Genomic DNA, 10,892 nt, shown 5'->3' on the forward strand with positions numbered 1-10,892 from the left:
GTAGCAATAACTTTTTAAAAATTGAAAGCCTTTTTACAGGAGGCTCGCCAAAAATGACCCTTCAGAAAGAACAGGCAAAAGGGGCAAAGCTCCTGCAGGTGGCATGGAAATTGTTTAGGAATAGTGTATTATGGACTCAGAATAAATGTGGATATATCCATGACCTATTGAAACAGACTCAGAGCTGTTAAGCAACCAAAATTGATGTACTTAAACCACATGATATAGGAAGATAGCCTTCAAAATGTAGAAGTAACATCCATATGTAGAAAGTGTAGTCATGATCTTTGACATTTTATATGTAAAACCATAATAAAGCAGGCTTTGTAATGAAAAAGAATGAAGAAAATCTTAGCAGTGGATTAAAATGTCTTTTTATAGATATTTAAAATGATCTTGGAACAAGTAGTGTTAGGCTTCATATTTATCGCTCATTTTTTTTTGAAGATCTGTGGAGCTGAGAAGAGTTGAGAAATTGCATACCTTTAGCTTGATTTTTGAAACTAGTACATGACTGGAAACTATAACACAAGCTTGAACATATGGATAAATAAATCATGGGGCAGAATCAATATATTGTTTGTAGATGAGTCATGCCTGTTGGTCAGGTGGCATGGAGAGGATGATGCAGTTACTCTAGTGTAGTTAGACTTGAAAGGTTACTACTAAGGTCTCACAAAAAGCTCTCAAAGAAATGTTAATGGTGAGTGAGGTTCATCATAAATGAATTCTTGATTAAAATAAAACTTTCAACACAGGAGCAGTTTTCAAAATAGAAACAAGTCACCAAGGAAGCCTTAAAGGAATTTCTGCAACTACTTCGCCAATTTATCCTGGTTTCCAGATTCTAAACAGTTTAAGTAGTGAGGGGACAAACTTTACTTGCTAAAACCAAGTTAAAATACAGAATCTTCATACTCATTGAGTGATCTAACTTGGATGATAAAGTTGTGTGAAGTAATACAGTCATACACATGAAGGTCTGGCAGGGGAATATTAGTAATTTGTTCTGCTCTGTAGGAAACTGAACTAGGTGGATTTTTAGTAAGACTTTGTGCAGTTGTAGTCTTCTAACTGGTGATACCAAAGAGTCTTTTATTCTTTCTTCTGGTGTATATTAATCCTATTTATATGTACAGATAAGTAGGCAAGAACATAGCCTATATATGTTGCAATTTCATGCTACTAGATGTTGGCGATTTTCCAACAGAACTTTTATGTTTGACCTAGTACTCCAGTGTTAGCAACTCTTTCTTTAGCTAGTGTAAGCTGATGTCACACACTCCCTGCCTCCTCCAGCCTGTACAAAAGCTTAGCGTGAGTAGTATTGTACTTTCGGGGACAGGGATCGTTCCTTTGGACTTCAGCACACCTACCTCCCCGTGGCTGGTTGCCAGTGGACCTGTAAACTGCCTGCTAAGGCCTTAAACTCTTCCAGCCTGACACAAAGTCAGCAGATAAAATCTTTCTGATCTTGAAACTCAGGGAGATGAATTTAAAGTCCAATTCTAATGTTAAATTCCATTTGCTGTGAAGGAAGACAAGCAAGCTTGTTCAAACTAATATGGGTGCTAGATACTAACTCTGTAGGGTACTATAGCCTTAGGTGTAGGCATTCTTGGGGTATACCTTTTAGTGACTAAGCTGTCCCTTGTTAACCATGTTAATGTCGGCAGCCCTAAAGTGAGGGTTATATTTCAATTTGATTTGTTGCAGTAGTGTATTTCAAAGGCTTCCTAGAGGTGATTAGGTATAGATGGGATGAGAAATAGATGATAGAGTCTGCTGTTTGTGAGCACTGTTCCTGGCTTGTTTTGGGGAACAAACTCACGTATAAATATAATGGAACTTCAGGTTTGCATGAATAATATAATATCCAAACCTTAATATATTACTGGGATGATATTCCCATTGGTGTTAATGAGAACTCTGGCTTCAGGTAAGAACAACTGAGGAAACCTATTAAGTTTTTCATAGTACCGATTTAATAGTAACTCTGATAGTGGAGTGAGAAGAGGTAAAAGTAAGGACATGTTCCAGCAGAGCCCGTTCTTGCTTCGTGACAATTCAAGCACGTGGCTTGTTGGTAGGGTTGCTGAAAAAACGGAATGAAACTACATGATCTGAATGGAGCATTACGTTTTCTTCTGGCTTTAGAATTGTTTCATTTATCCAATCTGAAAAAATTTTAATAACTCTGGTCACTTAGTCTGGATATTTTAGACATTGAATATTTTTTGGTCCCATGGAAAGCTAAATACTTGGAAACATGTTTAAACCATAGAGTAAAAACAGTGGTCAGTTCTGTCTGTACATTGTGGTTTGAATCTAGCTGTTCCTATCTCCAGCATTCTGCCTTAGAGAACAGAATCGTAAGGTAGGTGTCTGCTAACTTTCTTCTAGAAGAATTTTCCCCTAAGTATTTAACAGTTAATGATTATTGCTATTAAGACAGTATTCTGTGTCGGGTTTATTTCTATGGCATGCTCAGCCAGGCAGCTGGTGATCTTTAGTTATGGACCTTTCTGGTTTTGTTTGACTCTGTAATTTGCTGATTGGAATAACGATATTAATGTACTTTTACTAATCACTTGCTTATAATGCTAGATGTTAAATTCGGTATGCACATGTTCTTGTCAGAAATTCGTCAGAGGACCACAGCTCAAAGAAATGCTTCTACACCCCCGCCTGCGACTCCTAAACAAGGCTCTCCAAAATCACTGGTTCCAGCATCTCCTAATCTGCAAAGAGACACATCAGCTCTGAGGGGACCCCCAGAAAGAACAGTTGTGCCATCCTTGCAATCAAATGTTTTACCAAGGCGCCCTGGATCCCCTGCTACTTCAGTGCCTGGAATGGGTAAACAGAGCACTTAATGTTATTTACAGTTTATATTGTTTTCTCTGGTTACCAATAAAATAGGCCATTTTCAGACAGTGTGGAAATGGCATTTCATTTGTAAATAGCAGAGCAGTTATCTGATTAAGCAGGAGTTCCATATTCAATTAGCCATAACTCTTTACAGCTGGCACCTTTTGATGCTGAAACCTATTGCTTGAGCTCATTTAACTGTTATGGCTTCTTTGTTTAAATGGCAATAAAACTTTGCAGTATTCTGTAGTCAACAATATAGCATACCTTTTTATGTTCTTAGTTTAGAAGAGCTCTACACTTTTATAAATCAGGTACAGAGGAGAACACTTTCAGAATACATTCATGTTTCTCACTAAACCCTGCACATATTTTTTAACATGCATCTTGACATTTATTTAAATTTTTACTCTAGGAGGTATAGTCATGCAATCTATACTCATAGATTAAAGTGTAAAATACCAAATACACCAGAAAAGTTGTCTGTTGTAGCCGAATTCTTCTAAAATCGTGTTGTTATTTTGGTACAAGAGTCAAAAGTTTAGCAACAGGTTGAAATCTGGTAGAAATGAGTGCTCCTTAAAATTTGGTTTCATACCCTGAAAATACTTCTCCCTTGATTTCTGGCTTGGTGTTCAGATGGGATGGACTTTATTAAATAGAACATGAACTAAATTCTGTAGGAGGGATAGCAAAATTTGAGAGTTTTGGGGCGAGGCATTGTTCTCATTCTCCTCGTAGATGGTAAAGCTGTGTATGGGTTAGTGCCAGGCCTTCCGTTTGTTGCAGGATGTCTGGCAAGTTGGATCACAAGGCAAGAAAGGAGATGAAATGCTGTCTTGAAAATAGAAGGGATGCAACTTGCCAAGAATCTTCTGAGCACCACTGTAATGTGGAGTAGTTCTTTGCTCTTTATACAGTGATCAAGAATATTTTTCTCTGCCGTGTTCCTGATTTTTAACTTTAAGTTACTTAGTCTTACAAACTGCATGTCCTTGCTTACTAACTTCCATGATACAATCTAAAAGTAGGACTATACATAATATATTGACACCTGGTCTCTTAATGGAAGATCTTAGGCAGCTGAATGTTAAAATGGCTGTTCGTATTGTTTAGTGTAGTGGAATAAACTTGTCATGAAAAGTTGTGATCTCTCACTTTTCTGCAGAGTCCATTAGCCCTTATTTTTTGTTAGCAATTGTTTACCTGTATTATGAAACTGCTACATTTGTTTTTATCCCTGAAGTGAACTGTAAAGGCAAGTTATTAGTAAGTCTTGATTATCTTGAAGTACCAGAAATCGGCTCCTTGCACCAGGAAACTAGTCATTTGGTTACAAACCGTGTTTACTGAAACCTGCTTACTGAAAATTCCTCAATGAGTTTAAAATTGCATGCTCCTTCTTGTTTAAGAAGCTGGCTATATAATGAAATAATGTCAGCTATATAATAGTTTTATTCTTAGGGGAAGATTCGGGCACATTGAATAAGCTGCATGAAATTCAGCCTTTACTGCAGAAATGGTTTAGAGGAAGAAGGAAAAAAAAAAATGGACTTGTTTGGAAGGACAGTTGCCAAGCCTGTTAATTAAAATATTTAATGCAGTTTTTGTGATAATGCTTTGTAGGCACATTTTTTTTCCCACTGATAACTGGTATTTTGACCAAACATGTTATTTTGTCGTAGAAAGCAATGGAAGCCACCGCAATTGTCAGTTAATGCGGAAGCCCTGTTTTCTCTTGAATTTCTGCAAACCTTCCAGGCATATAAAATCTCAGTCATGTAGCTGTAGTGCAAAGTATGTAAATTCAGTATCTATAAGAGTAATATCATTGCATCTAAGTTTATGCATGGCTTGCAACAAATATGAATAGCCTTAATTATCTCTACTTTAGAGAAGATTGATTCTCCTTTACAAAACATAGTATAATGAAAATGAATTATTAATTTAACATATATTACCACAGAGCTCCCATATGTTTGAAAATTAATAACCAGCAGGTAGTTGAGAGTTTGCCAAGCTTTGCAGAAATGACCGGTCTTTCTACAATGATTGCTTTTGATGTTTATATTAATTACTGGTGTCCATAACAGCATGGGAACCAAGATGGTTGGTTTGAGTTATTAGTAGGCAGGTAATTGAAGTTGTTCTTGGAGCGTGTTGCGAAGTTTCATTCTAGGTAACTTTATTTAATTTTTACCTTGTTTATTAACTTCTAGAAACTTCATATACTGGTGATACACAGGTCACGAAAATTTGATCTTTTGAATATAGGGCTAAATACATGTTTGAGTGTTAGCCAGGTATTCACAAAATTATTCTAGAGTTTTAATTTTATTGCAGATTATATCAGTGCTCCAGATCTTTACTTCACAGCTATGTAGGACGTTGTCCATTCACTTTTTTTAATGGAAGTATTGGGTCTTTCAGTTTTTTGTGAAGCTTTAGGAAATGCATTTTGCTTGACCTCTTCTCTGGACAGCTTTTTCAGACTCTGTAAAATGAAGCATTAGGTCCAGTTTATGTTGCACTGAATTTGTTCTGCCTTGCTGCTGTGAGGGTTTTCTTAGTCTGTGTTCCTGCTTGTTGACAGAATACAGGAATAACTTGGGAATGCGTTCACTGATTGGTATCTCCTGAATTCAGTTCTCTTGTTTGTGAAAATGAGGATTATTTTAAAAACATTTGTGTAGAGCATGAAACTTTTGTGCTTATTGAAGGGTTGTAAATTGCAGTATTTTCTGATCAAATTTTATGGTGCTTGTAAAGATTAGGGCAGTCCATTTAGGTCAATTATCCAGTATTGATGAGAGGTGTTTTGAAAGGCTGTGCTGTTAGAAATGTTGCAACCTTAATGGCGAGATTAGTCTCATTCTACGTGTAGCACTTCCAGAGGGCACTGCTGAAAATGTTTGATTCGTACAATGTTTCTGACATTTGCCATGGAGGATGGAGGTTAGCTGTAGTGCCATTCAGCTTGAGGTTTACCACAATGTAGCACATTCTGCCATAAGTTACTCTTTTTCCTTAGTTGCTCCAGTCTGTGGAGGTTAAAAGGTAGAAGGCTTGAGCTGGTAATTGCTGGCACTTACATTTAATGCTGTTTTTAAACTTAAAGCCCATCTTGGATCAGCTTATCAAATAGTAAGACTTGCTGTGTTGTCTTTGCCTGTGTATACTCTACTTAAGAGGTACCTGTTACTTCTGTGCGTGTGTTTATGAAAGTATCAGTTGCATCGGAAGCGATGACTGTGCATGTCCTGGTGCTGTCCCCAGCTAAGGCGCTACAAGTAAGCTAAATCTATCTTCTAAGAAGCCACTGTTTTTTCCATGGTATCTTTCAATTAAATGTCCTTCTGAATTAATTCAACTTGCTAACAAACTCTACTCTCTTGGTAGTCCTTTATTTGGCTTTTTTTAAAATCCTTTTTGCATCTTCAGACAGTGGATTTAGGTTTTTTTTTTCACCCTTTAGCTTTCTCTTTGTTTATTGGGCATTATGGGGGATTCTGTGAAACATACCTTCCCAAGAAAAATACTGGAAGCATAGAGCAAATTGAAAAGAGAATTGTAGGCTGAATCTGTGGTCACTAAAAGCCTTTCTTTTAAGCCATGCCTTTTGTATATGTTTTTACTGGATATAACTAGAATAGCTACAAGCCAGAACCTCTTCCCTGAGAAAACGCTGGTGACTCTGCGCCTTGAGAATTTTACTTCTATGAATTAAATATACTTAGTTCTTGCATGGCTTCAGATTACCATATGCTTATCTCAGTGTGGAACCTGCTAATATTAGTTGAATTTTTTTCTGTCTAACCTTCTTAACTATCTTGAGCTTGAATAGGACTTTTGCATTATTAGAAGTAATTTTGTCATTGGGTTAAACTGAGTCTCACCTGTCAGGTTTCATAATTTTGTCTTCAGGTGGCTTGAAGCTGACCATTTTGTCACAGTTTCAGAGTTCTGAAGGGACTGGTTCATTGTCCTACTCAAACATCCTTTTTTGTGGCCTTTGAATGTAATTCATAAACGTCTTATGGAAATATGTTTTAAGTCTTCCCCCACCCCCCTGCCAAGTGCTCACTTAATTATCTTGCATTCAAGACTATCTGTCTGGTGTCTGTTTGTTGAAAGTACTGTAACTTAATACCTCCCGTGCTTGTGTAAAATGTCTCTTAGCCAGGCGGGTGGCCTTGGGAAGAAGTTTCAGATACTCAATTATTTGAATAGTCACATCTGAATGATTCAGAGATAGTGTCTTACTAAATCATGTTTTGCTCATTATGCGTAGCATCTTCTGTTTTAAGGCTGGAAAGGAAGGTAGATATAAGAAATCAAAGCTACATAAATGGAAATTGGCAGCTTGCAGTGGTCTTGTACAATAGACCAGATGTTTTAAAACTTTGTGGAAAGACAAGTTTGTGCACTGGTCTACTTCTGCTGCCATATGTAAACAGAGGTGAAGAAGGCGGTACCAACTATTGCTGTTACCTGTTCTTAATGGAGTTTTATTTTGATAGTAGTTTGTTAAATGCATGGGATATGAAAAATGATGTCTTAATAGTGGCCTTCTGGCTTCTTTGACTAAGCATAAATCTGAAAGTATCCAACTTTCCATTAAACATGAGATTACCAAAATAGCAAATGGCTCGACAGGTTTAATGTGTGGACTGAATGCACAGTGAGGGCATGTTCATGTGGTATATAGTAGTTACACAGAAACCAGTGGGTGCTTCTTTGGTAACATCTTTAGTTCTTCTACTGTTGTAATTGATTTTGCCAGATTTATTGGTGTAAACTTGAAGTGTTGAATACGCAGAGTTGAGAGTATATGAAAAAAACTCAAATAAGGAGTTTTTCTTTGCTTAAAAAACCTCTGTTTGTGAGTAATCATTGAATACCATTGATGCCTTAAGTTCTTTAGAAATTACAAATTTAATTACATCTCCAAGGTGTAAAAGTAGAGTGATTTAATAAGATTATAAGCTAAAGAAGCAGAAGAGGAACTTTCAACTATTGTGGGTTTAAAAACCTTACAGCTTTCCTAGTGGACTAAGAAATGTGGCCATGTGTATTAAGTAGGTGCAATTATTTTATTACATTAGCATGCACAGTGAAATATCAGATTATATATAATAATATAGTTGAAAATAATTTTGACATAGTTCGTGTCTTCCTAGGTCTTCATCCTCCAGGCCCTCCTTTAGCAAGACCTATTCTTCCTCGAGAAAGAGGAGTTGTGGATAGAGTTATTGAATACTTGGTTGGCGATGGTCCTCAGAACAGGTAAAATGTTGCTAAAGGAAATACCTAAACACTTAAGAGATAGGAAGCTTCTTAACCTTTTTTTTTAAAGCCAGATGCGTCAAGGTTAAAAGAATTGCAAATTGATTTGTCTGAAGTTTTTGTAATGAAATGGCCCTTTCTCAGTGCTTCACCTGAAATCTCTTTGTACAAAAATGGTAACATTTTGGCAAAATTAACCTCCCCTTTGGGTGGTATTAGCCATGTGATACAAAGAGAAAAAGCTATGGTCAAGTCGGTGAATAAATTATGTTTTGAACTAAAAAAAAAAATTATCTTAGCACTTCAGCTTTCTTACCATTATAAATGCTTTGCCTTCAGAACTGTCCAAACATATCGGAACTTCCATGTTAACCATGGTCACTTTTCATATTGACTGTGTTCTAATGAAACATAAACTTAATTTGGATGTTATTTTCTGACAATGGTGATATTAAAAATACGTTGAACCATGAGGTTTAAATTGTAGCTAAGAATATTTCACTGTTTTAAAACCAACTTTAAAAACTATTATTTAATATACAGATTTAGCTTGCTTTAAAGGATAATAATTTCACTGTGGAAATTACCTTTTAAGAGTAAATATCTAAGCTATTAGTCAATATCTAAGGTAAAATGCATCTCACTTCAGTGTGTTATTACTTAAAGATATGTAATTATATATTATTCATGTTTTCTAGGTATGCCCTTATATGTCAGCAATGTTCTTCTCACAATGGTATGGCTTTGAAGGAGGAGTTTGAATACATAGGTAAGAGCTAATCTGTGGTAGACTCTAGTAGTTGACTTATGTTTCATAACTAACATGCATCATACTTCATTTTGGTTGCAGTTAAGTACTTAACTGACACTGTGAAATGCCACTTCATACGGGAACAGTTTTATGGTAACCTATTACTCTGTATCTTAAGATTCACGTCAAGACTTACAGAAGTACTTTATTGCAACCTTCAGGCCGAGGATTTTATATGTAGAAAACTATTCAGTAGAAATAAGCCTCCTCCAATACATCCCTGAGAATTGCTACTGGCTATGAATGGTTCTCAGAAGGATTTTATATTGAGAAAATATCTGACATTAAAGTGTACCTCTTTTACCAGAACTTAAAGAAAATTTTGCTTTGGCAAGAAGATCTTGGGGAGGTATTGGAAAAGGAGTGGGAACAAGCCCTAGGGGGCTATATGTGAATTTATGGCTGACAATAACTTAAGACAGACACAGCTCTTTATTGAACACAGATGTTTTATTTTGCCTCGTTTTTACCACAAGAGTAAGCCTGATGGTTAAGAAATAAGGGAATCTTAGGTAAATCATCTATTTCATTTTGTTTTGCTTAATTTTATGAGTAAATCTATAGCATTGTAAGAATAAGATGAATGTTTCCTATGGAACCAAAGATACGTAGTCTATATGTCATCTTGGCTCAAATGAGTTCACAGTTCAACTGTGCAAGAAATTGCCACTTCCCCCCCTTGTCTTGGGGGGTGATATACGCATGTAACTATTAAGTGGTATCCAGAACAAAACTGCCTTAATTAAGCACCACTGGAGCAGAATGCTCCTCAAAAAGCAGAGTGAGACATACCTTGCAGAAGCCATAGCATCCCCTTACTCAAAGGATGAGGAACCCTTCCTCATCTTAAGGGGAAAAAAAAAAATCTGCCAGGTTAATTCTTTTGTAGGAAAGAATAGAAGAACACCATGTGGCAATGTCTTGTGGTACTGAACTGCATTATTTTGTTCATTGTGGTCAAATCTTTCACAGTGGTGGGCACTACTCATAAGTGCAGCAGAGCTGAAAGCAAACAGGTTTTTAAGAAGCAAATGTATGCTGAAGTTAAAAATGGAGCTATATGGAACAGCTTGTGTAAATTTGGTGGAGGTACTCTCAGGTACTCATAGTCACTTATTTAATTCTCTGTTTTTAGTATTTTGGGCAAGCAGAATATAGTGTAGAATAAAGGTGAAATGTAAAATTAATTAGTGAGGCTACTTATTGTGTGTGCTTTTGTATAGCATTTAGGTGTGCCTACTGCTTTTTCCTGAATCCTGCAAGAAAAACTAGACCTCAGGCTCCACGACTTCCAGACTTCAGTTTTGAAAAAAAGCAATCCACAGAATTGCGATCTGAAACTGAGCCTCTAGAACCTAGAGAGAGAAAGCCCCAGGAGACTCAACGGACAGAAGGTATGTGGTAATCTCGAAGTCTGCTCTTTTTTCAATGTCTAATGAAATCCCCTCCCCCGTCATCTAGCTCTCTGTCTAGATGAGTTTTTTTTATAAGAATAAGAACTGAAGAACTCAAACACTGGAACAGGCTTCCTAGAGAGGTCATCGATGCCCCAAGCCTGTCAGTGTTTAAGAGGCATTTGGACAATGCCCTTAACATGCTTTAACTTTTGGTCAGCCCTGAATTGGTCAGGCAGTTGGACTAGATCATTGTTGGTCCCTTCCAACTGAAATAGTCTATTCTAACTTCGTAGTGGGTGCAGTTTGTATTTTTTTTTTTTTCAATTCTTCTTGTCCCTGCTTCTAGTTAGCTTGTTGATACTATTTTCGTCTGTCCTGTACCCTAAAATTTCTTCATATTAGGCAATGTGTCTCATGCAAATGATGGCATAACAAAATTTTTCACTCTAATGTTACTGATAAACAGATAGAAAATAGCACGGTAAATTACAGAAATAGTTAAGAAGGAAATATGTCCCGAAGTGGTT

The 10,892-nt window shown here is 36.6% G+C and overlaps 1 protein-coding gene across 1 annotated transcript in view; it reads left to right on the forward strand.

The window, feature by feature from the left end:
* The window catches only part of KIAA1715 (KIAA1715 ortholog), a 43,675-nt gene that overhangs the window by 25,469 nt on the left and 7,314 nt on the right, over positions 1-10,892 (forward strand). Inside the window, exons 9-12 of the mRNA XM_009332559.1 lie at positions 2,641-2,859; positions 8,052-8,157; positions 8,856-8,926; positions 10,192-10,362. Coding sequence (XP_009330834.1) covers positions 2,641-2,859; positions 8,052-8,157; positions 8,856-8,926; positions 10,192-10,362 — 567 coding nt within the window. The remainder of the gene's footprint in view (positions 1-2,640; positions 2,860-8,051; positions 8,158-8,855; positions 8,927-10,191; positions 10,363-10,892) is intronic.

Source organism: Pygoscelis adeliae, unplaced genomic scaffold (genome assembly GCF_000699105.1).
Source record: "Pygoscelis adeliae isolate BGI_AS28 unplaced genomic scaffold, ASM69910v1 Scaffold160, whole genome shotgun sequence".
Lineage (NCBI taxonomy): Eukaryota > Metazoa > Chordata > Aves > Sphenisciformes > Spheniscidae > Pygoscelis > Pygoscelis adeliae.